Here is a 26,177-nt window from a genome sequence, read left to right as displayed (position 1 = left end):
CCCAGGCTGAGGGAGGAGCTCCTGCAGGGGCCCCACAGAGCTGGGAGGCTAGGCAGCCTCCTGGGGCCTCCTGGGGCCTCGTGGGACCTCCTGGGGCCTCCTGGGGCAGCAGGAAGCAGTGGGTCTGGGGCTCAGAAGGTGGAGCTCTTTCCCAGCCGGTGGATCAGCTTGACAGCGACTGCACGGGAGGCTCCGACCGGCACGATGACACTAATTGGGCCCCAATCGGGAGAGTAATTTGGGTTAATTGGCTCCCCACCAGCCTCCTGCGTGAGGGGCTGTCATTTCAGACAATCAGTCACAGCAGATGCTGGGGCACCCAGGGTATGGGAGCGAGGGGCAGGCGGAGCGCCCTTCTTGGGGGTGGGGTAGGGCTGACGACCCTCCGCCCCACTAGCCTCGGCCCGCTCTGCCCCCCTCCCCACAGACGGGGCGGCCAGGATGGGGGCATCGGTGGCCTCACGGATCCGGGGCCGGGAGTCCGGGATCAGGCGACCACAGTGTTGGCCCCCGCGGCTCCTGGTCCAGGCCCTGACCTTGGTCCCCACGTCCGCTCTCCCTGTGTCCCTGTGCCCATGCGTCCCCCTCTCCTAAGGACGCCAGGCAGATGGGGTCCGGGCCCACCTTAGGGACCTGCTATGGCGGGATCCCCTCTGTGAAGGCCCCTCAACAAGGAAGTCCCATCCGGGGCCCTGCGGGCCGGGACTCCCCGGGAACCTGGGAGACACAGCCAACCCTGACGCCTGTCTCTCGGGTCAGCGTTGTGCCGTCCCCGCAGCTCTCTGTCCCCACCCGCCAGCCCAGGGGTGAGGGCTTGATGTGGACATGGGTGCGTCCATCCATCTGTCCGTCCATCCACCCCTCCATCCATCTGTCCATCTTTATATGCGCCCATCCTTACACCCGTCCATCCATCCATCCACCCGTCCATCCTTTTATCAGCCCATCCGTCCATCCATCCGTCCATCCTTACATCCGTCCGTCCTTATATCCGTCCATCCATCCATCCACCCGTCCATCCTTATATCCGCCCATCCGTCCATCCATCCGTCCATGCTTACATTCGTCCGTCTTTATATCTGTCCATCTGTCCATCCATCCACCTGTCCATCCATCAGTCCATCCTTACATCCATCCATCCTTACATCCGTCCGTCCATCCATCCATCCACCCCCCCATCCTCCCATCCTTAACATCCATCCATCCATCCGTCCGTCCATTTATCCGTCCAGTGGCCCCGCCTGGGTCCCGGGCTTCCTGCCTTCAGAAATGAGCTCCAGAAAGTGAGGGGTGAGCTCTCAGCACCTCTATGGCTGATGGCCGTCCTGGCGCCCCCTGCAGGCGCAGAGCTGTTCACAGGAAAGCACCCGTGCTCTCAGGGAGTCTCCCCACGCTTTCCCAGAAAGTCCCCAATGTGGTCCGTGCGTTTCCATCGGCCCTGGTGCAGGCTGTGTCCAGGGGCGGCCACCTGCTCCCCAGCTTGGGAAAGGGCTCCCACTCATTGGGCTCCTGGTGGGGTGAGGTGTGGCCTCTGCCTCCTGATGCTGGGGCTGCCCTGAGCCCTGAGATGAGGTGGGGGGGGGGGGCAGGTGCTCCTTCCCCTGCCCGGGAGCCCCCTCTGGTGGGGGTGGGGGTGGGTGCAGATGCCGGGCCTGGAGTGGGAGGCTGTGGGAAGGGCACTGCCTGGTGACAGGAGGGAGCTGGCAGGGCTGGGGCTCTGAGCACCCCATCAAAGGCCTGTCACCGCCTCCACCGTATGTCTCAGCCGAGCATCTGGCAGCCCAGGCCCTGCCTGTCATCGCTCGCCCTCCTCTTCCCCTTGAAGTCACTGCAGAAGCCCAGTGGGTTTGCTGGGCGGGGGGTGGGCTGGAGAGGCCAGCTGGGTGGAAGCTGATCAGAGCTTGGGGAGTCCCGCCTCCGTCCCCCACATCCCCTCTGGGTGACCTGCCCGGGTCTCATAGGGTCACCCTCACTCCAGCCGGCCCTGCGGCTCCCGGCTCCCCCCCGTTCAGCCTGGGGTGGGGGTGGCGGATGGACAGGAGGCCAGGAGCGACAGGCCTGAGTGGGTCACACACCCAAGCAGGAGCCTGCCCTGCCCGCGCGAGGCCGACCCCGCCCCAGGGAGGCTGAGCTGGTCAGGCAGGGCCGCGTGGGCAGGGCCCTGACAGATGGCGAGCGCGGGCCAGTGTGGGTCCCGTCAGCTGGGCTCTGCCGGGCCACGCCGATGGGGAGCGGGGCAGCGGCCGGGGTCACGGTCAGGCCTCGGAGCCGGACGGTGTGCAGCCCGATCCCGTGACCCGGTTGCTGTGTTTCTGTGGGTGCAGCAGGCTACTCGGGGCTCGGTTTGCCTCCGTCTTTGTTTAGGGAACGGGGTGTGCAGGAGGGTGGACACCTCAGGGCACCCTGTCTGTAGCGGGGAGGGGATGAGAGCAAGCCCTACTGCTGGGTTCCAGTCCTCTCTCACTAGCTGGTGGCCTTAGGCCGGTCGGTCTCTCTCTCTCTCTCTCTCTCTCTCTCTCTCTCCTTATATATATTTTTATTGATTTCATAGAGGAAGGGAGAGGGAGAGAGAAAAAGATCAAGGATGAGAGAGAATCATGGACCGGCTGCCTCCTGCACGCCCCACACTGGGGATGGCGCCCTCAACCCAGGCCTGTGCCCCACGGGAATCGAACCGTGACCTCCTGGTTCATAGGGTGACGCTCAGCCCCTGAGCCTTGCAGACTGGGCTTGGGCCAGTCTCTTCATTGCTCTGAGCTCTCACCTGCAGACAGGTGTCCCCAGGACCTGCCCCCCAGGGCGGGGGGAGGGTGCTGTGAGCAAATCCAACAGCCCGGTGCCCAGCAGCTGTCAAGGGTTGGGGAAGGCTGCCCCCTGCTGACGGGGCCACGGTGGACTGGCCCCAGGGACAGAATCCAGGCCCACAGGCTGCACATGGATGGCGGGTGCTGTCCTGGGTCCTGAAGGCCTCGGGCCCAGAGCGGCCCTGAGCCTCTCCCTGCCAGGAGGGCTGTGGACTCCTGACTGCCGCCCCTCCCCGCTGTGAGCTCCTGGGCGGAGCTGATCCCCTCTGGTCGCCCGCCTCCGCCCCCCATCCTGGCCCCCTGTGCCCCCTCCTGCGCACACTGGCCTGTCTGTTCAGCAGTGTGTCTCAGATCTACCCGCACCGGCTGGGGCAGGTCACATGACCTCTGAGCATGTCCTGCCCTCAGGCCCAGGGCCGTTGAGGTGACGGCTGATCTTTGGGCTGGTGTGTGGGTCCCTCCCGAGGGGAAGGACCCGAGGCAACTGGTGCAGCTGGTCATCCAACCAGTGCCCCACATCTGAGAACCACCCGAGAGCAGGACCTGGTCCTCACCCCAAAGCTCACTGTGGACCCCATGCCCCAAACTCAAGTTCAGCCCCGCCTACTCCAGGAGCACCAGCCCCCGCACCACTGTCACCTGCCCTGACAGAAGCATCCAAGGCCTGAGAGGGGTGTGAGCGGCTGGAGCCGCCCGCCTGGCTGCCCGGAGCGGGGCGCTCCGCCCGGCCCGGCTCCAGCCCCGCCCACAGCCACTCTTGATGAGTTTGGGTGCCGCTCAGGGCAGACCCCTCCCGAGGGACAGCTTCTGCCTCGGCTCTGCCCCAGGTGGGCCCGGCCCTCTGCACGCCACCGTCCCCAGCAGGCATGAGCCATGTGCTCCCCCCCCACCCCAGATGGGAGGCTGGGGGCCAAGACACAGCAACCTCTTTCTCTCTCCCAGCTCCAGAGACACAAGATGAAGTGCTACTTTCTGTCGGCTGGAGTCACTGCTGTGCTGGTCGTCATCCTCGTCATCGCCACCTCTGTCCCCAAGTGATGCCACCTGTGGTAGGTGCCCCAGCCCCAACCGTCATCCCTCCATCACCCACACACCCGTCTTTCCATCCATCATCCAGCCACCGCCCATCTAGCCCTCTATCACCCATCCTTCCATCTGTTACCCATCTATCCACCCATCCACTGTCCATCATCCATCCATCATCCATCCATCCATCATCCACACATTTATCATCCATCATACATTTATCATCCATCCATCCATCCATCCACCCATCCACTATCCATCATCCATCCATCATCCATCCATCCATCCATCCACCCATCCACTATCCATCATCCATCTATCCATCCATCATCCATCCATCCATCCATCATCCATCCATCCATCCATCTATCATCCATCCATCCATCCATCATCCATCCATCCATCCATCCATCCACCCATCCACTATCCATCATCTATCCATCCATCCATCCATCCACCCATCCACTATCCATCATCCATCTATCCATCCATCATCCATCCATCCATCCATCCATCCATCATCCATCCATCCATCCATCCATCATCCATCCATCATCCATCCATCATCCATCCACCCATCCACTATCCATCATCCATCCATCATCCATCCATCCATCCATCCATCCATCATCCATCCATCCTTCCATCCATCTGTCCATCCATCCATCATTCATACATTTATCATCCATCCACCCATCCAGCATCCATTCATCCATCCACCCATCATTCATACATCCATCCATTTATCATTTATCATCCATCCATTTATCATCCATCATTTATCCATCTTTCCATCCATCATCCACCCAACTGTCCGTCATCCATCTATCCATTTATCCATCACCCACCCACCCATCCGTCCATCCATCCATCTTCCTCTGTCAGGCCCAGGTGTCTCCACAGGGAACATGGCAGACGGGGCCACTTCCTGGACTCACAGCCAACCTGTAGCTCCCGTTACGCACTCACTGACTTCCCCAAGGTCACGACTGGCCATTCACTTGGGCAGTCAGTGAGCAGAGGATGGGGGTTGTGTGGTGGGCATGTGCTGTAAGTCCTGGGGAGGGAGGAGGCCCCTGGTGGGGAGCCCAGTCAGGGAGCCTCATGGAGACCCGTCAGGCTGGGGAGTGGGGCGTTCCCAGACCTCAGCGCCCTGGGCAGGAGCTGGGGGGGACTCGATTGGGACAACAGGTGCTGCGCCTTGAGTGACAGCGCGGAGCCACCGCTGCGTGTCGGGCAGGTGTCTGAGTTATTCGTTGCTGGGCAATAATTAGCTTAAGACGTAGCTCCACAAGCAACACCAGGCACTTACGACCTCATGGTTTCCATGAGCGAGGGATTCAGAAGTGGCTACCTGGGGGCTGTCCTGAGGCCGGGCTGGGACGCCCGGAGAGCAAGGAGCCGGCTCCCGTCTGTGCTGGGCTCCGGTGCCGGGGAGGCGGGGGAGGGCTCCTGTGACTGTCAGCCTGCTGCATGCATGCTCCCTGAACCGCTCCTCCCGCCTCCACCTCCAGGGTGGGCGGGTCCCAGCCTGGCTGAGCCACTGAGCGGGATGCAGGGGTCTTGGTTCCCTGGGATGCTGGGCAGTGTGGCCGCCGGGGCCCTCACGTGCTGACCAGGGACAGAGGGGCTGGCAGGGGGGCGGGACAGAGGGCAGGGGCCTGGGAAGGTGGGCTTGGGCGCTGCAGACAGGTCTCCTGCTGGACAGACGAGGGGGAGAGGCCCTCCCCTTGCTCCTGCGACCTGGGGTGGGCATAGCTCCAGCTGCAGGCCCAGCTGTGGGAGGGGTTCCCCAATTCCTCCAGCCCCAAGCCCCCAGCACCATCTTCCCGGGGCTCAGTGGGACCTCGGGCCACCTCCCGCCACGGGACTCGGTTTCCCGCGGTGACATGGGCGATGCCTGCCTCCCTCCCTCACTGCTGAGTTGCCTGAGGACAAAGGCAGACGGAGGCTAAATATAAGCAGCACTTTGAGGAGGGAGAGGCTGTCGTTCAACATGGGGCTCTGATTTCTGCCGAGACAGGCGCCCGAGGGGGCTCAGGCTCTTGCCTGGGAAGAGCTGGGTGAAAAGCGGGTGCACGTGCCGTGTCTGCCGGGGTGAGGCCGCCCCAGGCTGCCTCGGCTCAGCCCTTCCCGCTGACGGTTCACCCGCAGACGCTCGGGGGGGTGGGGAGGGCCCGGCGGGGGAGGGGCTGGGGGGGCGTCCAGTCGGCCGGCGGAGAGGGCCTTGCACCCACTCTCACGGCCAGCCCGGCCGCAGGTGAGCGGGCGCTGCTCCGAGGCCCCGCTTCTGGGAGGCTGTGGGCTCCCTGTGGGGCTGGTGGGTGGGAAGAGCCAGGCCGGCGGCCGCGCTGGCCTCTCGCCCCTGCGGTCACTGCCAGGTCACCTTTCTCGGTGGGGGCTGACCGAGCCCGTTGTTTGCAGGTGGAGGCTGTCACCAGGCCTGCGTGCAGGAGAGCGTTGCACCGCCGTCCCCACCGGGCGCTGCCCCACCGCCGCCCGCCCCCCTGCACCTCCCAATAAACCGCCTCCGCTCAGCCACGTGCGTGTCTCCAGCTGGGGCCCCGGGGGCCTCCTTCTGGCTCCGGGCACATGAGATGGAGCCTGGCTGTGTGTGTGTGTGTATGTGTGTGTGTGTGTGTGTGAGTGTGAGTGTGTGTGAGGGAGGTGGCGGGTGTGTGTGTGTGTGTGTGTGTAAGGGGGTGAGTGTGAGTGTGTGTGTGTGTGTGTGTAAGGGGGTGAGTGTGAGTGTGTGTGAGCTCAGAGCTCTCTGGGTGAGTGTGTGTGTGTGTGTGTGTAAGGGGGTGAGTGTGAGTGTGTGTGTGTGTGTGTAAGGGGGTGAGTGTGAGTGTGTGTGAGCTCAGAGCTCTCTGGGTGAGTGTGTGTGTGTGTGTGTGTGTGTGAGTGTGTGTGAGGGAGGTGGTGTGTGTGTGTGTGTGTGTGTGTGTGTGTGAGGGAGGTGGCGGGTGTGTGTGTGTGTGTGTGTGTAAGGGGGTGAGTGTGAGTGTGTGTGTGTGAGCTCAGAGCTCTCTGGGTGAGTGTGTGTGTGTGTGTAAGGGGGTGAGTGTGAGTGTGTGTGTGTGTGAGTGTGTGTGAGGGAGGTGGCAGGTGTGTGTGAGTGTGTGTAAGGGGGTGAGTGTGAGTGTGTGTGTGAGCTCAGAGCTCTCTGGGTGAGTGTGTGTGAGTGTGTAAGGGGGTGAGTGTGAGTGTGTGTGTGAGCTCAGAGCTCTCTGGGTGAGTGTGTGTGAGTGTGTAAGGGGGTGAGTGTGAGTGTGTGTGTGTGTGTGTGTGAGGGAGGTGGCAGGTGTGTGTGAGTGTGTGTAAGGGGGTGAGTGTGAGTGTGTGTGTGTGTGTGTGAGTGTGAGTGTGTGTGTGAGCTCAGAGCTCTCGGGTGCGTGTGCTGGCTGAGGTGGGACGGGTGGGAATGTGTGCTGGGGGTGGTGACCTGCCATGGGGCCCGGCCCCCCCCCCCCCCCGTGGAGACCCCGCAGCCCAGGCTCTGGAAGCCTCGCGGGGCTGGAGGCTGCTCCTGAGACCCCACCTGCTCTGCCTCCTGACGCCAGCGGGGCCGGGCGGGATACAGGGGTCCTGGCTGGGGCAGGAGAGAGGGGCCGTGGGGGAGACGCCCTCCCAGGAGGGGCAGGGAGCCCTCCGGCTGTGGGGCGGGGGCGGCCGGCAGACAGGGAGGGGCCGCCAGCCCAGCACTGGGCGGCACTGTCCCCAGGCCCCGTAGAGCTCGGGTCCTGCAGGTGAGCCGATGGCCCCTCCCTCCGCGGCCCAGGTCCCAGTCCTGGGGGGGAGGGTCTAAAAGGTTTGGGTCCAGGCTGCTTTGGCCCACCTGCTTCGGGGTTTAAGATTCTGTGCAGCTCTTTCTTCCCTGGGGACAGGGAGGTGTGGGCACAGTGGGGTGTGGGGCGCAGCCTGGACAGTGGGGCTGGCAGACCGACCGGGGCAGAGCGCAGCCGCCTCCTCATCTTGGCTGCAGTGACCGGTGGCTGCCTGGGCCCCAGGGGCGTCTGCGGGAGGTGCCGGGAGCAAATTGGATTTTACACGCCGGCCTCAGGTGTGGGGGCAGCCGGGGGACAGGCCTGCGGCTGGGCTGTGCGTCTGAACCCGCAGCCCGGCACCTGGCAGCTGCTGGCCAGGCCGGGAGGGGCTGGGAGGGGGGCTGTGGGAGGCAGGGGGGCCCTGGACGTGGGACGGGGGGCTAGTCTCTGCCTCAGCCGGGAAGCCTGAGACCTGGAGGCACCGGGTTGGGGCCCTGGAAATTGAGGTCCCCGTGCTGGGCCGTGGCCCCTTGTGACAGATGAGGACACTGAGCCGGAGAACGGGCTGGCCTGCAGGAGGACACGGGCTGGGTTCTGCCTCGCCTGCCTCTGAGCTGCATGACCTTGGAGAATCCGGGGGGCTGGCAGCCCTCCTGTGGGCCCCGCAGGGCCCCGAGCACCCCCTGCTGGCCCAGCGACACGGCACCGGCCCTGGTGGGGCAGCTATTTGGGGTGAGAAGTTCAGCCGGTGGCGAGGGCAGCTCGGGGCCAGCACGGGCCAGGAGGCAGGCGCCCAGGACAGTGCTGATGTCAGCGGCAGCTGCCGGCGCCCGGCTGGACGCGGAGCTTCCCGCTCAAGGAGTCCAGGTGACCTTCAGCTCCTCCGTGTGGAGCCGTGTGAGGCTGAGAGCCACGTGCTGTCCCTGCTGAGCCAGCCCCCGCCAGAGGCCTGCCCGGCGGTGCCCATCGGCTACGGGCACAGGACGGGACAGGGATTGGTGTGAGCAGCTGTGACCATGGTATCGCCTCCCAGAGCCAGCAGGGCTGGGGAAGGACCCTCCTGTCCCTCCTCCTGGGACACAGGGAAACCCGGTTCCCCAGTCACATGGCCCCGGGAGGAGCAGGAATGGGAAGCGTCTCCTGGTGTCCAGGCCGGACAGCGTTCTCGGAACCAGAGTTGGGTTGGGATTGTTGAACGTCCCTTTCCGGGAGGCTGGGGAGGGGCGAGGACCCGGCCTCGGCACATGGCACGTGGCTCAGAGGCGTTTGCTCAGTGGGAGTTGCACCTCAAGCACCCATGTCCCTTCCTTCCATTTCTCCTCAGTCATGTCTCTTCCTGGCCGTCCGCTCAGCCTCAGTGCCCTGGAGGAAGCATCCATTCCTCATGCACTTGTCCATCCACCCATCCATCCATCCCTCCTCCATCCATCCATCCCTCCTCCATCCATCCATCCATCCATCCCTCCTCCATCCATCCATCCCTCCATCCATCCATCCATCCATCCATCCATCCATCCATCCTTCATCCATCCATCCCTCCTCCATCCATCCATCCATCCATCCCTCCTTCATCCATCCATCCCTCCTCCATCCATCCATCCATCCACCCATCCATCCATCCCTCCTCCATCCATCCATCCCTCCTCCATCCATCCATCCATCCATCCCTCCTTCATCCATCCATCCCTCCATCCATCCATCCATCCATCCCTCCTTCATCCATCCATCCCTCCTCCATCCATCCATCCATCCATCCCTCCTTCATCCATCTATCCCTCCTCCATCCATCCATCCATCCATCCATCCCTCCTTCATCCATCCATCCCTCCATCCATCCATCCATCCATCCCTCCTTCATCCATCCATCCCTCCTCCATCCATCCCTCCTCCATCCATCTCTCCTCCATCCCTCATCCATCCATCCATCCATCCATCCCTCCTCCATCCATCCATCCATCCCTCCTCCATCCATCCATCCATCCATCCATCCCTCCTCCATCCATCCATCCATCCATCCATCCCTCCTTCATCCATCCATCCCTCCTCCATCCATCCATCCATCCATCCCTCCTTCATCCATCCATCCCTCCTCCATCCATCCCTCCTCCATCCATCCATCCATCTCTCCTCCATCCCTCATCCATCCATCCATCCATCCATCCATCCCTCCTCCATCCATCCATCCATCCCTCCTCCATCCATCCATCCATCCATCCATCTCTCCTCCATCCATCCATCCATCCATCCATCTCTCCTCCATCAATCTCTCCTCCATCCATCCATCCATCCATCCCTCCTTCATCCATCCATCCCTCCTCCATCCATCCCTCCTCCATCCATCCATCCATCTCTCCTCCATCCCTCATCCATCCATCCATCCATCCATTCATCCCTCCTCCATCCATCCATCCATCTCTCCTCCATCCCTCATCCATCCATCCATCCATCCATCCATCCCTCCTCCATCCATCCATCCATCTCTCCTCCATCCCTCATCCATCCATCCATCCATCCATCCATTCATCCCTCCTCCATCCATCCATCCATCCCTCATCCATCCATCTATCTCTCCTCCATCCATCCATCCATCCATCCATCCCTCCTCCATCCATCCCTCCATTCATCCATCCCTCCTCCATCCCTCCATCCCTCCCTCCCTCATGCATCCACTCATTCATCTATCCCCTGTTTACTCATCCACTCAACCATCCATCTGCTTGGTCATTTGCCTATCCATTCACTCTCCTGATGGCTGTGTGCTCTCAGCGCCCCCTCACCTGGGCTTGGTTCAGGAAATAAACGAGGACCCCGCTCTCTGGCGCCCCTTGGTGGGGAGCCACATGCACCCAGGAGCCACAGTGGCGTGGGAGCTCACAGGAACACAGGTGGCACCGGGCAGGCAGCCAGGTGCCCGGCCGGCCCGGCATGGCTTCCCGAGGAGGCGGCCGGGAGCTGCAGGCCGGGCAGGGCGTGCCCTCCTTCCGGCCCCGAGTCCCAGAGCCAGCTTTCGGCCCGAGGTTTTCCGTTCTCTCTCGAACCCAGTCCCCGCTCCCTTCCCTTCACGAGTTTCCATTTAAATACCCAAATTGTTTACTCGCTGAAATCAATCGACAAGGGACCCTCTTGTATTTGCAATTCATTGCCATGACACACTGTGTCCCAATCACAGCTCCGATGGGTGCCTTTCCCGTTTATTTTTCTCCTAACGCTCTCCTCCGCGGCAATTCCGAGACTAATGGGCCCCGGGTCCCCTCATCAGGAGAGAAGGATGGCGAGTCGCTACAGTTCGCGGTGGGCGCTCTGATCGGTGGGCTGACAGGCCTGTCCCTCCCCTGCCCCACGCCCTGGATCCCCACCCCGGAGGGCCTGGGCCTCTGCGGGACACACCGCTCTCCACTCCAGGCCTCAGTTTCCCCGTCTGTGAAGCGGGCCCGAGGGTCTCAGGGCCCCGGCAGCTGTGCCTGTGTGTGTTCAGGGCGGCGTGTGTGTCTTTCTGGGCCACCTGTCCCCTGCCCTCTGTCTTCAGTGTCCTGCCCAGGCAGCCGCCTGCTCTGAGCCACAGCTGCCCGCGAGGCGCTCCCTCTGCTGGTCACCATCCCACCTTCACCTCCGGGGACTGGCATTCGGGGGCCTGGGGGCCACCTCCGTGCGGGGCTGGCCAGCTGGGCGTGCCGGGAGGGTGGCCCCACCCCCTTTCCAGATGGGGCACCGAGGGACCAGCCAGGGTGGCTGGGCGGGGCCTGGCCCTGCCCCCGCACCCGGAGAGCGCCTGGCGTGGCTTCCCGGGCGGCCGGGCCTGTGGAGCAGGGAGCCTTCCAGAACCCTCCCCCAGCCCCCACCTGCCCCAGCGTGTCCCAGGCGGCCTGGCGGTGACCCTGCAGGTGCGGCCACCGGAGCCAGAGAGGCCGAGACTCACTCCCTGTGTGGGAGGGTGTCTCTGTGTGCACGTGTGCACATATGTGCATGTGTGTCCGTGCGTGTCCGTGCGTGTGTGATGGGGGCCGTTCTCAGAGCCTGAGGAATAGTGTCCTGGGTCCACCCTGTCCGCTCTGAGCCCAGGCACAGGGCAGCTCACGTCCCGTCTGGGTCCCAGTTTCTAATGCGGGACACGGGGCAGGCACCTGCCCACGATGGGGCCCTGGTCACCTCTGTCCCCCCCGCTCCCCCCACCGGCCGTCCTGGAGACAAGTGGCTTCCCGCGCCTGGGGGCGGGGGGCGGTATTCGCCTCCCAGGAATCGAGCAGCCGCGTAATACGCCCGCGGAAGCGCAGCCGGTCCCCCGCCCCCCCTTTGCTGAAGAATTCTCCCACGCGGGACTCTGCTATTTCGGGACATGGATCCGCGTGGAGGCCGAGTGCTATTTCCATGACGGGCCGCGTCTGTGAAGAGAATCAGTGACGGGGGCCGGAAAGGGGCGGGGAGGGGGGGAGCCCGTGCTGAGCCGGGCACTGCGAGGCCACCCACGGGCTTCCAGAAACTTCCAGGTGGGGGTGGCGGGAGGGCGGTTGTGGCCGCTGCCTGGAGCCTCCCAGCAGCCGCCACAGGTGAGCTCAGGGCACACAGAGCCACTGGGCTGGGAGTGCTGACCCCGGGGGCTGGAGCGGGCAGGAGCCCAGCGGGCACGGGGCAGGGGGAGGTGGGCCCTCATCCAATCCCTTGGGTGACCCCCCAAGGTGCCAGCCGCGGGAGACGGTGCCCATCGCGCGCAGACCCCGCCGAGAACGTCGGTCTGGCTCTGCTGGGCCGGAGGCAGCTGCTCAGGTCAGCTCAGCGCAGGTGGCCTGGCCCGGCCTGGCCCCGGTCCCGACGCTGCGTCCAGACCCAGCTCCGCCTGGGAAAGGCGGGCGCCCCCGGCTGCTGACCTGCGAGACGGCGCCGTCCCCCGGGCTCCCAGGAGGCGCCATGTGCGCATCGGGTGGGGCCGGCACGCACAGCTGTGGGTCAGCGCCTGCCCGCCGGGGCCCGGGTGGGAGGCGTCCTGGGGCAGGCGCTGCCCACAGGCCCTCGGGCACCCGCCGGGCTGAGGAGCCTCTGAAGCCCTGCCCAGTGGGGATCGAGACAGGGGAGCCAGGACCCAGGGGACCGAGTGACCGGACGTCCTCCTTGAGACCACGCCGTGTGCCCGCGAGCTGCCGCTGGCGCGCCCTCTGCTCTGCCCCGCTGGGCGGGCCGAGGCCTCCGAGTGGGGCTGAGGCGCTGAGGTGCAGGGAGCGGGCTCCATCGGCCACAGGCGCATCGATCCTCGGGGCACAGGCCGGCTACGCATCGGGCAGCGGATCGGCTTGTTAATAAAATCTAGGGGCTCGAGCGGCCTGGCTGGTATCGCTCGAGGGGGAGGGGGCGGGCATCGCGTCCACCCAGCACCTGGGCCCGTGTGTTCCAGGGCCTCCCTCCAGTGACCCTCACACCCAGGAGTCTGATGACCAGGGTCAGGGCATGAGTGTGCCCAGGGCTGGGCTCAGAGCTCAGGTGACGCAATGAGGTGCCCTTGCCCTAACAGACAAAGTCTCAGCTCCTTGGCCTGTGCTCCATCCCTTAGCCAATATTTGACCAGGAAAACCGCCGGCTGCACGGACGTCCTGGGCCCGCCGGGCCCCCTGAGCCCGGAGCTGTGGGCCCCCCTGCCCCCCCCACCCCCACCCCCCGCCCCGCCGTCCCCGCTGAGGGCCTCTGGCCCAGGGCGGCCCCAGAGCATCCCTCCGGCTCTCCCCCCGCAGCTCGCAGGGAGCGTTACGGGCGCAGTCGTTATGTCTCATTAATAGGAGCGAGGTGAGTGGCGCTTCATGTTCCGTGTCAAACTCCCGTGTCAAGCGGCCGCACCCCCAGCATCAGCACCTGTCGCTGCGGTGACGCCGCCCGAGACCTGGCGGGAGCGCGCTGGTTCCGGCAGGCGGCGGCGTCCTCCCCGGGCCCAGGTCAGCGGGCAGCCGCCCCTCCCACATCCGGCAGCCGGAGAGTCTCAGGATGAGAACTGAGACTTTAAGGAAAATGGGTTGAGGTTTGAGGTTGGACGCAAAACCATCAGATTTGTTTTTCTTGTTCCTGCTGTGACCGATCACCCTGGAGACGGGCACGGGTGCGGACGAAGGCTCTCCGTGTCGTTTCTCCGTTGGAGGCAGGAATCCAAACGGGCGTCAGGGGCTGGCCTCCGGGTGCCACGGCCCCAGCGAGAGGGCCCGCGCTCCCGCCTGCTCCAGGCGCCACGGTCCCGGGCCTTTTCCATCGTCACCTCTCCTCCGGGCTCCGACCTCCGGCCCCTCCCGTAAGGGACCCTGTGGTTCCACGTGGGTGCACGCGGACGAGTGGGCCAGGGTGATCGCCCACCCACGGTCTGGACGGACGGCCGCCGAGAGCTGTCACTGGGACCAGGGCGGCGGCGGAGGGACAGGCCCGGCCACCGTCGGGGGCCAGCAGTGCACCGTGGCCCAACAGCACGTGGGGGGCCTCTGCGAGAGGAAGGCCGGGGCCGCTTTCTCCCTGCGTGGGGGGCAGGCACCTGGCTCCCATCAGGGCGGGGTCCGGCCGGTCCCTGGGCCTGTGGCCAATCCCACTCCTTCCCGGGCTCCCGCAGCCCCAGGGCCCAGGACGGACACCAGGAGCTCGCCTCCGCAGCAGGCCTGGGCGGCGCTGGCCTCCCCCTGCTCCCTGTGGGCCCCCGACTGCCGTCCTCCAGCCGCTCCTTCTGCACGCGGCCTTGCACGCTCACTGTTCGTTGGTGTGCGAGTCCCTCGTCCCCCCTTCCCATGGACAAGCGCCTGCTCCTGCTTCAAGATGTGGCTCAGGCACCTCCGCCTCCAGGAAGGCTTCCCTGACTGCAGGACCCGCAGCCCTTCACTCTGCCTGCGCCCCCGGCTGCTGCCCTGGCCCCGCCCCGCCCCCCCCAGCTCGGGCCTTTCCCAGGGGCTCCCCCCCCCCCCCGCCCCCGCGTGTGCTGCTGGCACAGGGCACCCTGCCCGTCCTGTTTCCTCCCATGTGATTGGCGCGCCCCATCACTCTCCTGTCTTCGCGGAGCAGCTCGGGGTTTATGGCGTCTGGGAGGAGCAGAGAGAGGAGCCGGCGCATCGCACAGATCAGTGGTCCTGACAGTTTTATTAGATACGGGCGGTTCGGTCAGGGTGGAGAACGAGGCTCGGGGGGAGGTCAGGGCGAGGGCTGGAGTGGGGGGGGGGTCTGGCCTCTTCCAGAATCGCTCCCGGGGGCTCCCTCAGGCTGGGGGAGCTGTGGGTTCAAGTCCAGGTCTCCACTGAGCAGCAGATGACCCGGAACCCTGGCCCGCCCCTCGCTCCCTCCCTGAGCCCCGGGAGTGTGGGGAGCCGCGGGAATTACAGCCTCTCCCGGGGGGGAGCCAGTGGGAGCCCGTGGGAGCCCGACACCATGGAGAAAGCACGGTGCTGCGTCCTGGTGACCGGGGGCCTGGCGGAGGAGGCCCCAGAGCCGGCTGCGTCCAGAGGGGGAGCTCTGCCAGGAGGGTCCGGGTGCTGCCGGTGGCCCTGCCACGGGGTGACCACGGCAAGCCCGGGGTGCAGGACTGTGAGCCCAACGACGCCCCCGCTGCCCCCTGCCCCCCGCTGCCTGGGGAAGTCAAGGCTGAGACCTGAGTCCACGGTGTGGCACAGGAGCAGCCCAGCGCGGGCGCTGCCTGAGGGTGCAGGAGCGCGAGCACGGAGAGTCCCGGGCCGGACGCCTGCCCCCGGGGGCCTGCCCAAGGGCAGCACCCACACTTCCCGCTGAGCCCCGTCCCGAACCGGGAGGCAGAGGAGTGGCCACAGTTGGGCCCAGAGAGGCTAGGACACTTGTCTGGGGCCACACAGCTCGTGAGCATCAGTCTGTGCAGAGGCGGGGCCCACGCCCACTCACCGGCAGCGAACGTCCCTCCCCCCCCCCGGTGTCCCCCAAGGGCCCCCGATGGCTGCCTGCGCCGGGGGACCCCAGACAGCGAAGCCACCTCACGGGAAGCGGCCCGCCTGCGCTCTCCCGCCCTCAGGCTCTTCCCTAAATAGACCGTGAACGGGCAAGTTGATGGGCACATGGAGCCGTGCATTATCACTGCCACGTTCCTGAGCTGACAAAGTGACTGAATCTATAAAAGCACCGCAAACAAGCCTCCACTTACCGTCCCCCCGAGCGGCCCTCCGCCATCGCCTCCTCCCCACGGCCCTGGCGGGGCCAGGCCTCGCCTCGTCCGAGGGGACCGCTCTGTCCCATCACGGAGCAGCGGCCGGACGGCCCGGGGAGGTGGGCCGACCCCGCTGTGGCGGAGGCCCCGCTGGTGCGCACGAGCCGGCTCTCCAGTCCCGGAGATGGCTCGGCTCCCACATCTCCCATCCCTGACTCCACATGAGTCTTGCTGACCCCTCCCTTCCCCAGATACTCCTCACCTCTGTGTCTTCGCTCAAAATGCTCCCGTTGCCCTCGGATCAACTGGTGAACTCCTACACATCCTTTGAAACCCAGCGCAGATGCCCCCTCCTCTGTGAGACGCCCATCAGTGCCCTGACAAGTGCCCACCGTTAGCCGGACCTTACCTTTTCCCTCTCTCAAAGCCAAAGCACAGCTCGGACTGCAGGCCAGCAAAGCTCAGAGCTGGGAGGCGGCACAGAGGGACTGGGAAGGGCGGGAGGGGGAGAGGTGGAGGCAGGGACTGCAGCCGGGGTAGGAGAGGCTGCCCGGCTTCAGGGGGTGGGCTGGAGTGTCCAGGCTGGGCCGGGGTCCTGCCACAGTCGGCCAGGATGGGACCCCGAGGCCCAGCGCCCTGCTGACGGCTCTGTCCCCACCGAGCCGGTCCTGTCCTCTCTCCAAGCGCCTGTGCCTGGAGGCTCACGGGACCTTGGTGATCTCAGAGGCCTGGCCGGGCGGCCGCGCCCTGCTCTCCCTCTCTGGGTGGCCGGCAAGAGTGAGCGTGGGGTTCTAGGTGCGGGGCGCTGCCCCTGCTGCCCTGGGTGCTCAGGCCCCGTCCGGGCCGCTCAGACGCCGCCTGCCTTGTACCTCTGCTCCCTGCCCGCGACGTGAAGACGTGAGCCATGCCATCGGGGCCTTCGGCTCAGCATCCGTGCGTCTGGGCACGAGCGTTCTTTGCCCTCTGAGTGGGGAAACGTTCTCGTTACCAGTGGCCTGTTCACAGCAGGGGCGTCTAGCGAGGAGGCCAGGTGGGCCCCGGCTGGCACCCAGCGCATCTGGGATGGGGCCTGTGTGCGGGGTTAGCCGCGGGTCAGGAGGCGGCCGGCATATGCTGCCCTGGGCCAGCCTGAGGCTGTGCTGACGGCAGCATCGCGCCCCCTCCCCACCACGTGCTGGTCGCCTCCAGGCCAGGTGCAGGCAGGCCAGTGGGAAGGGGCACTGGGCACAGGAGGGGGAGGACAGGCCTGCCTGTGTGTGTCCATGGGCATACGTTTGCACACGTGTGAGTGAACGTGTGTGCACACATGGGTGCGTGTACACATGTGAATACATGTGTGAGGGAGCCTGGGTGTGTGAGCATGTGGTCCCTGTGCCCAGCACCCACTGGCTGGGACAGCACCCGCCACCGTCCTGGGGTCTCCAGGCACGTCCAGCTTCCTTTGCTGCAGGGCCACACAGGACTGTCAGCTCAGGCAGGAGCCTGCTGTGTTTGGTCACACGTGTGACGAACTCACCCCTATGCCGGGCAGGGCCAGACCACGTGATTGTGAGGGCCTGATCCAACCCCAGACTGGCCGTTCCCCACCTCTGGTTTAGAGTATGTGACGATGATGGTGGTGGTGGTGGTGATGGTGGTGCTGATGGTGATGGTGGTGCTGATGGTGGTGGTGGTGCTGATGGTGGTGATGGTGGTGATGGTGATGGTGGTGGTGGTGCTGATGGTGGTGGTGGTGGTGATGGTGATGGTGGTGGTGGTGCTGATGGTGGTGGTGGTGGTGATGGGGGTGGTGGTGGTGATGGTGGTGGCGATGGTGGTGGTGATGGTGGTGGTGATGGTGGTGGTGATGGTGGTGATGATGGTGGTGGTGGTGATGGTGGTGGTGGTGATGATGATGGTGGTGCTGATGGTGGTGGTGGTGGTGATGGTGATGGTGGTGCTGATGGTGGTGGTGGTGCTGATGGTGGTGGTGGTGGTGATGGTGATGGTGGTGGTGGTGATGGTGATGGCGATGGTGGTGGTGATGGTGGTGGTGGTGGTGATGGTGGTGGTGATGGTGATGGTGGTGCTGATGGTGGTGGTGGTGGTGATGGTGGTGATGGTGGTGATGATGGTGATGATGGTAGTGATGATGATGGTGATGAGGGGGAAGATGAAAGCTAACTTTTCTTGCCCTTAAATAAATGGTGGCTCTATCCTTCTCCATACATCACGTCAGTTACTCCTCACAAGTAGACACATGCCCGTTCCTGCCAATGTCATCGACGGAGAGACCGGGTCCCGTGGGGACAGGGGTGCACACGGCCCCCGGGCTGTTAGTGCTGGACTTGGTTTGAACTCGGGAGCCTGACCGTGGGCGCCTGCTGCTCCCACAGCGGATGAGACACAGCTGCTCTGCGTCTGCCAGGCCGCCTCGCTCTCCCGCAGCTGCCGGCGCCGCCCTGCTGTCCGCGGCGGCCGGATTCATCTCTGTCAAGGTTGCACTTTCCCCCAGAGTTTGAATTAACCTCGACATTAATTTGCTGATGGGGCTCCGCAGTACGAGCACCTGCGATGCCTAACACATTTCCAGGCAAATTACTGTGATGGCTAAATGGGAGATTTAAAGGTTAGCTGTGCCCCTGCAATCTATGAACTGTTTTATGAAAAAGTCATAACTGAAATAATTGAAGTGTCAGAAATAAAAAAAAGGATAGAAACCCAATCAACAGTTCTCTTATCACTTACCCATCAGCCTGATTTTATTCGGTTTTTTGGCAGCCCACCACATCTTGGCCATCGCCTGGGCGGAGGGAGAAGGAGGAGGGAGAGAATCACAGAGCCAGGAGCCTCACGGCGGGACCCCGCGCTCCGTGCTGAGCCGCTCGCTTCGCTCAGCTCCTGAGCGCCCTGTCCCCGTGGGGACTCGGGCCTCCCAGGGTGGCCCCGGAACTGGGCGTGGCTGAGAGGATCAGGGCATTCTATTGGTTGGCGAATGAGGGGACCCCCAAGGTGCCTACCCACCCTGAGCTTCGAGGAGTCTCAGAACTCAGGTCTGGCCAGAGAAGCACAGCGACGTCCCCGTGGCCGCACGGCACAGGCAGAGCCGGCGTCCGGACGCAGGGCGGTCGGCCCTGGCTCGTTCTGGACTGAGTTCGGGGGAGAGAAGCTGGGGAGAACGGGGGCGGGCGGGGTCGATACGGTGGCGATGGGGAGATGGAGTCCCATCCTGACTCCGGGTTGGGGTGTGCGCATGTCTGTCTGGGAGCTTCCAGGAGTTGGCTCTGCACCTTGCGGGGATGAATAAGGCATCGAAGGAACATTAAGTGGCGTCAGTGCCAGAAACGATGTCTGGCCGGGAGCCCAGACGCCATCAACAGCCGGGCCTGGCCTGCGGGCCGGCAGCGAGGGAGGACCGGGCCTGGGCTGAGCCGGTCTGGCCCGAGGCCCCCTCCGCTCTGGCTGATGCGGACCGTCCCCCGGAATCCCCGGCGTTTCCCGCCAGGGCCTGCGCGGCGCCACGAGCGAGGGTCTGGGGGGACGGGGACGGTGGGGCAGGCATGTTCTCGGCAGCTTTGCCCGGGGTGGGGGGGCTTCTTTTAAAAAAATGTATTTTTATTGATTTCAGAGAGGAAGGGAGAGGGGGAGAGAGAGAAACATCAAAGATGAGAGGGAATCATGGACCGGCTGCCTCCTGCACAACCCTTACTGGGGATTGAGCCCACAACCCAGGCATGTGCCCTTGACCGGAATTGAACTCTGACCTCCTGGTTCATAGGTCGACGCTCAGCCCTGAGCCCCACCGGCCGGGTGCGGGGCCCTCTAACCACAGGCCCGGGTCGCGGAGGACCTGGGTGCCCTGCGGCTGTTCACGGGCAGGTCTGGTTGGCGCCTGAGACTCTGCGTTTCCAGCCGCCTCCACGGGGTGCTGCCTGCGGCCGGGGACCCCACAGCCTGGCGAGCGGGCGGGGCCAGCAGGGAGGTCTGTCCCGGCGCTGCCATTGGAGGCGGGAGAGTGTGGGCAGTGTCTAAAGCAGCCGTGGGCAAACTACGGCCCGCGGGCGGATCCCGCCCGTTTGAAATGAATAAAACTATTGAAAAAAAAGACCGTACCCTTTTATGTAATGATGTTTCCTTTGAATTTATATTAGTTCACACAAACACTCCATCCATGCTTTTGTTCCGGCCTCCGGTCCAGTTTAAGAACCCATTGTGGCCCTGAGTCAACAAGTTTGCCCACCCCTGGGCTAAAGCCTCTGGCGCTGGGTTCTGAGGTGACAGGGGAGACCTCAGGAGGGAGGGAGCCTCTGAAGCGAAGCCCGTCACCCAGCCAGGCCTCCAGGGACCTTCGGCTCCTTCAGAAGCGGAATCGCACACCAGCCAGGCAGGGCCCTGAGCACTGGGAGGTGGGCCCCGGGCGAGCCCCGCAGGCTGCCTGGAGGAGGTGACTTCTGAGCAGAATCCTGGGAAACTGACGGTGGTTAGATGGGTGGAATGTGTGCACGTGGAGGCAGCCAGGGGAGCGGGCGGGCAGCAGCCAGGGGAGCGGGCGGGCAGCAGCGAGCAGGGCTGTGGGAGCTGGATTTCAACCCCGACGGTCCGGTGGCGAAGGCCTGTGGCCCGCAGCCCCACCTCACACGGCAGGAAAGGGAGGCTCTGAGGGGTGCAGGGTTCGCTCGGATGGGGCGGGGTGGGGGGATCTGACCCCGTGGCTGGGCCAGGCTCCTCAGCCCAGGGTCTGCCCGAGAGAATGACCTGGGACGGAAACCAGCTCAGCATTAAAAAGACGCAGCGGCGACCGCCTGCTGTCCTCAGCCGGAGACGGCTCTGAGCGCCGTTAATCACTCTGCGTTAGTATTCCGGCGCTTCGCGGCTCGGGAAGCGGGTCAGTTCCAGGTTGCCACGCCGCCCCGGCCGTTTCATAAATGCTGGAGCCGCAGGAGACCGCTGGCAGCTGAGCCGCAGCCGCCGCAGGGGCGAAGGAAGCGCAGGGAGGGGGGCGTGAGGGGAGCCGGGTGTCACGGCACGACCGTGGGAAGTGGGCGGGGCCTGGGAGGGTCCCGTCTGCAGCCGGAGCCCCGGGCGCTCCTGGACAAGGAGTTCCGGTTCTCAGGGCGGTCTGGGATGTCCTTCTTTCTTTTCCTTTTTCTCTAAAAATGTTTTCATTGGTTTCAGAGAGGAAGGGAGAGGGAGAGAGGAGAGAAACAGCAATGAATAGAGAATCGTGGATCGCCTGCCTCCTGCACGCCCCCCACTGGGGACGGAGCCCGCAACCTGGGCACGTGCCCCGACTGGGAATCAAACCCTGACCTCCTGGTTCCCAGGTCAATGCCCAACCCCTGAGCCAGGCTGGCCGGGCTGGGATTTATTTTTTAATCTCACCGAGGATATTTTTTCCCATTGGTTTCTAGAGAGAGTGAAGGGGGGGGGGGAGAGAGACACGTTGATGTGAAAGGGACACGTGGACTGGCTGCCTCCTGCGCGCACCGACTGTGGCTGGGACAGAGCCGGCAGCCAGGCACCTGCCCTTGGCCGGGAACTGAGATCAGCCCAGGCCACGTCGGGGAGGCGGCGTCCTTGGTGAGAAGGGCACGTCCATGCCGGGCAGGCTGCCTGTCCCGGCTGCTGGGTGACCTTGGGCGCGTCCCTCGGCCTCTCTGGGCCTGTTTATAGAGGGACGAGGCCTCCTGGTTGAGGAGCAGACGGGCCCCTCTTGCCGGCACCAGGCACAGAGCAGGCTCCCGGCTGGTGCCCGAGTCCCGGAGTCTGGGGCGGGCTCGCTGCTCTCTGCTCGCTGCTCGCGAGCACTGCCCACCCGGCCGGCCAGGGACCCTCTTTGTTCCGAGGAACCCCCTTCCCTCAATAAGGAAAAGCCCAAAGCAGACAAATGAGTGAGCGCCCGGCCCTGCCCGGCAGCGGGTCCCGCGGACGCAGAGGCGGCAGCACCTGGCCCCAGCCCCGCCCAGCGCCCCGGGCCTCCCTCTGCCCTCTGCCCGGGACTGCCAGGCTCGGCTTCCGGAACCGTGAACGCTGGGGACTCTGCCCCGGGGGGGGGGTGTGGGTCCCCATCTCCGAGTCATCTGTGCACCCCTCTTTCCAGGGGGCGACCTTTCTGCCTAAGAACCATTTAATCGGAGCCGCCCACCCCATCTCTCGCCCTCCCGGGCCCTCCAGCCCAGTCCGACCCCGTGCTCAATCCCTCAGTGCCAGGAATTAGTTGGTAAATAGCCCGGGAAACTGCAAGGTCTGTCTCTGCCGGGACTCTGTTCCCCACGGAAATCCCGCTGGGGATCCGCATCCGGGGGCGCTCCCTGGCGACGGCAGTTCTTTTACAAGCGACTGGTCCCCGTCACGCCGCGTGGGGCCCGCGTGGGGCGTGCTGTTAGGAGAATGTGGCTGTTGCTTAGATGTCAAGGCTCCCTGCTAATTGCGGGCGCGGGGGGTGGGGGGGCTGTCAGCTCAGAGCGCGCTGGACTCCGCCGTCTGGTTCAAGGTGACAGCGTCCTCGCTCCTGGCGCTCTGCCCCCACCACCCGCTGCCGGCCCGGCACTGACCCTGCAGCCAGGAGCCCCGGTGGGCGGGGCTCGGAGCCAGAGGGCTGGCTGGGCTGGGTGACTGTGCCCGCAGGTCTGCACGTGGGGGCTCGGCATGCCATGTGGGGTGTCTCCATCGCGGGCCTCCGAGGGGGGCGGAGCGGAGGGCTACCCACCCTTGTCCTGAGCAGGTCCGAGCTGGCCCCCGGCTCCATCCTCCCCACGCGTCACCGGAGGGATCCGACTAGGACGGCCCTGCCGGACGCCAGCCACCAGCCACACGCCTCCTTCCATGGAAATCAGTTCCTGTAAAATGAAATTAAAACGGAGCTGATGACACGAGAGGGCTGCCTCCTGGCTCCGTGGTTCCCACGCGGCTGCTGGGCCGGCAGCTGCTCTGTCGTTTCCTGTCACACGGCCGAGGCCGTGGGCACCCCTGTCGGGCGGTGGCTGAGCCAGCCGGCATTTCCCTTCACCTTCCGGAGGCCGGAGCCCAGGGCGGAGGGTGGGCAGGGCCGGCTCCCCCCGAGGCCGCTCTCCTGGCGTCACCTGGCCTTTCCTCGGGGGTCTGTGTCCTAACCTCTTCCAAGGACCCCCGACAGGGGCCAGGGCACCCTGGTGACTCCTTTCACCCAACCACCTCTTCCAAGGCCCTCTCTGCAGACGCAGCCGCGGTTCGAGGCCTTGGGGGTGAGGACTTTGACACAAGATCTTTGTTGAACACAATTCAGCCCGCAGGTCACACTGCTCCGTCCACAGAGGGTGGCCTGGCCCCTCTCTGTCCCTCGGGGTCCCCTCTGGCCGGTGTGACCCCGAGTCCCGGCCTGGCTGGCCTCCCTCCCACGCACAGCCTCCCAAGGCTCAGCCCCCCCCACACCCGTCATTTAAATGAATTTGCATACACCGGTTCCCATGCGCCTGATTGTCTCAGAATCACAATGTATGCGCCCCCAGGCTCTTACTGAAGAATTCCATGTACACCCAACTGCCTCCTCCCCTCGCCCTGCCCCTCCCACACTGCTCATGTTTCATTCTCCGTCATCACAGCACCGGGCGGGCGGGCTTCTACTTCATTTCTTAATTTTTCACGTAGCAGCTTCCTCCTGGGCGAGCCCTGCGTCCTGCAGCTCCCAGGGCCCCGGGGAGACAGGCCTGTGACTGGGAGGGGAGCTCTCCGCATCCCCGGCGGGCGTGGGTCTGCAGGGGACAGGCCTGTGGGGCCGTGGACAGGGCTGCGAGGGGCAGCAGGCTGCTGGCTCTGCCAGGCTGCCCGCCCATGTGTGCCACCCTCGACGGGACCTGGTGCCACCCTCGATGGGCCCCCAGGCTTGGCGGAGCTTGAGGAAGGGATCACAGGGGGTTCCCCCGCCCCCCGAAGGAAGGGCTGCAGGTGGCACAGGCTGGGGCTGTGTCCAGTGAGGATGTCCAGCTGGGGAGCCGGCCCCTGCGGCCCTCAGCACGGGAACTGCCTCCCGCTGGGCCGGCGGAGGGAGGCCTGGCTGGCGGCTTAGCAGGGGCCCAGCTGGTGGAGGAGGAGAGGGCAGGGCCTGCCCGGACGAGCGGAGGTGCATCGGCCTCAGGTAACGCCGATGGCGGATCGTCAGGGTGATTTGGGGCGTGGGCACTGCCTCCAACTGGACCCTTTCCATCTCGTGCCTCTGGCAGACAGCGGCCGCCATCGCTCAGGGTTGCCTCCCTCCGGGACAGGGCTCCCCCACAGCCGACCCGCCGGCCCGAGGCCAGGAGAAGGCTCACCCCGCCTCTTGCCTTCTCCCGGGAGGCCAGGCAGGGAGGGCTCCCCGTCTGGGCCCCCAGGCCCCTCCCCAAGTGACGTCCAAGACCCCGTGTGGCACCCCCGTCAGTGCCGTGTTTGAGGCCACCATCGCCCCCCGTGGCACCGCCCCACTTACCCGGGTCCCTCACGGTGGTGCCCAGAGCCTGCCTCCTCCCCCTCCCACTCCCAGGCAGCACTGCACCGCCACGCGCTCACCAGCCGCCGCTGACGACGACACCACGTGACCCGAATCCTCACCATCCCCTCGGCTCGTGGCCCGCTGTCCCGCCTGGCCGGGCGCTTCCTGCTCAAGCTGCGCTGCGATGGTGGGTTCACCGCGGGCCACGCCGCCTGGTCCACGCCACAACGTGACCTGTGGTGGGGCCCGGGCCGCGCGGGCTCAGCTGCCCCTCTGGAGGGGCCGGAGACGAAGGACAGCTGTCCACGCGGCTGACCCCCAACAAGTCCCCTGGACCCCGAGGCCGGGGCGCCCTGGCTGCCACACGGCACTGCCGGTGCCGGATCTGTGAACTAGAAATTATGGCCGAACCCGGTCCAGCCCAGCCAGCCCTGGCTCTCAGGCCGGTCCCCTCCCCAGGGGCGGGCGAGGCTCACTCAGGGCGGAGGTCCTGTGGCCACAGCCCAGCCCAAGGTGCACACGTCCGCTTCCTCCGGGCTGAGCCTGGGGGACCTGAGGCACGCAGCGCCAGGCTCTGGGGGGCAGTGCCGGGCTCTGGGGGGCAGCGCCGGGCTCTGGGGGGTGGGTGCCCTAGAGAGGGTGCAGCCCGGGGGCGGGCTCAGGGGTTGAGCGCGACCTCTGAACCAGGAGGTCAGGGTTTGATTCCCGGTCAGGGCACGTGCCCGGTTGCGGGCTCCATCCCTGCCGGGAGCCGGACCATCCTTGCTGTTTCAAGGGACCTGGCATATTTGGCATACGGTTCTTAATATGTTTGCTCACCTTCTTGGCGCTGTGTTTTAACCAAAGTCACCTCTCCGAGAAAGGTTGAATCCCCAGGTAGGGATTTTCCCCTGAAGTTAGGGAGGGAATAAAACCCCTCAACTAAGTGCCAGGCGGGTAATTAATCCCTTTAACTACAAACAATCATGCTTAAACTACATAATCTTTTCTCCCTGGAATGGAGATAAGAAACACCCTAACCTTTGTAATAGAGATTGATAGGATTGAATCAACTGGTATAAATACAGTTGTAACAAGACAGAAACACACAGAACTCAGAACACAGAACTCATAAGACAGCAAGAGACAGAACTCATGAGACAGAATTCAGAAGACAGCACCTAGAGACGGGGGAGCTTCGCTGGAGAGAGCATGGCAAAAGATCCTGGACAGAAACTGGCCTCGGAGCCTAGAGACAGAGCCTAGCGGGAGAACATGGCAAGGGATCCTGAACTGAACCTGACTACAGAGATTGGCAGGAGAACCTGACTGGAACCTGGACACTGAACCTGACTGGAGAGCCTGGACAGAACCTGGCTGGAGATCTGAAGCAGAACCTCTCTGGAGATCCAGACCAGAACTTGGCTGGAGATCCTGGCTGGAGATCCTGGCTAGGCTGCTGATCAACTGAACGCTGTCTCCGTATCATTCCTTCTTCGCCGACTCCGTCCATGCCTTTGGGGACCCCTGGACCCGCTGGGGTTGGACCCCGGCATATGGCGCCCGAACAGGGACCCCTAGGTAAGCCCCACTCTCGGGATGGATAGGACTCCACCGTAGGAAAAGGGTGGATAGTCTTCGCCGACTCCGTCCACACCTTTGGGAACCCCTGGAAAAGGATTCCCCTAGGTAAGCCCCCCCCCATTGAAAACCCCCACACTCGGGACGGATAGGACTCCACCAGGGTGCTACAGACCCCCCTATAGAGGATAAATAGGGTAAGAAGGTGGATAGTACAGAACTTAGATTGAGAAGATGTGCCATACTGAGTCTAAAGAAAAAAGACTCTGTATTGATCTTTAGATTAAGAAGATGTGCCATACTGAGTCTAAAGAAAAAAAGACTCCATATTGATCTTTTAACACATATGCTTGCTAGCAGAGGAGTTAAGGTTACTCCCAGTCAGATGGAACATTTTATACAAGAAATATGTCCATGCTTTTCTGAGGAAGGAAAGGTGCCAGAAAGGTAAATGTAGAGGCATGGGAGAAGGTAGGCCC

At 64.3% G+C, this 26,177-nt stretch overlaps 1 protein-coding gene across 2 annotated transcripts in view; it reads left to right on the top strand.

Annotated features, from left to right (window-relative positions):
• The window catches only part of TSNARE1 (t-SNARE domain containing 1), a 39,111-nt gene extending 32,744 nt beyond the window's left edge, over positions 1-6,367 (top strand). For both annotated transcript variants that reach the window (XM_059672478.1, XM_059672477.1), the window contains exons 11-12: positions 3,747-3,853; positions 6,255-6,367. In XM_059672478.1, coding sequence (XP_059528461.1) covers positions 3,747-3,842 — 96 coding nt within the window. In that variant the 3' untranslated portion in view covers positions 3,843-3,853; positions 6,255-6,367. The remainder of the gene's footprint in view (positions 1-3,746; positions 3,854-6,254) is intronic.
• The last annotated feature ends 19,810 nt before the right edge of the window (positions 6,368-26,177 follow it).

Source organism: Myotis daubentonii, chromosome 17, assembly GCF_963259705.1.
Source record: "Myotis daubentonii chromosome 17, mMyoDau2.1, whole genome shotgun sequence".
NCBI lineage: Eukaryota > Metazoa > Chordata > Mammalia > Chiroptera > Vespertilionidae > Myotis > Myotis daubentonii.
Note: the sequence above shows the minus strand (reverse complement) of the source record. Positions and strands in the feature narration are given on the sequence as shown.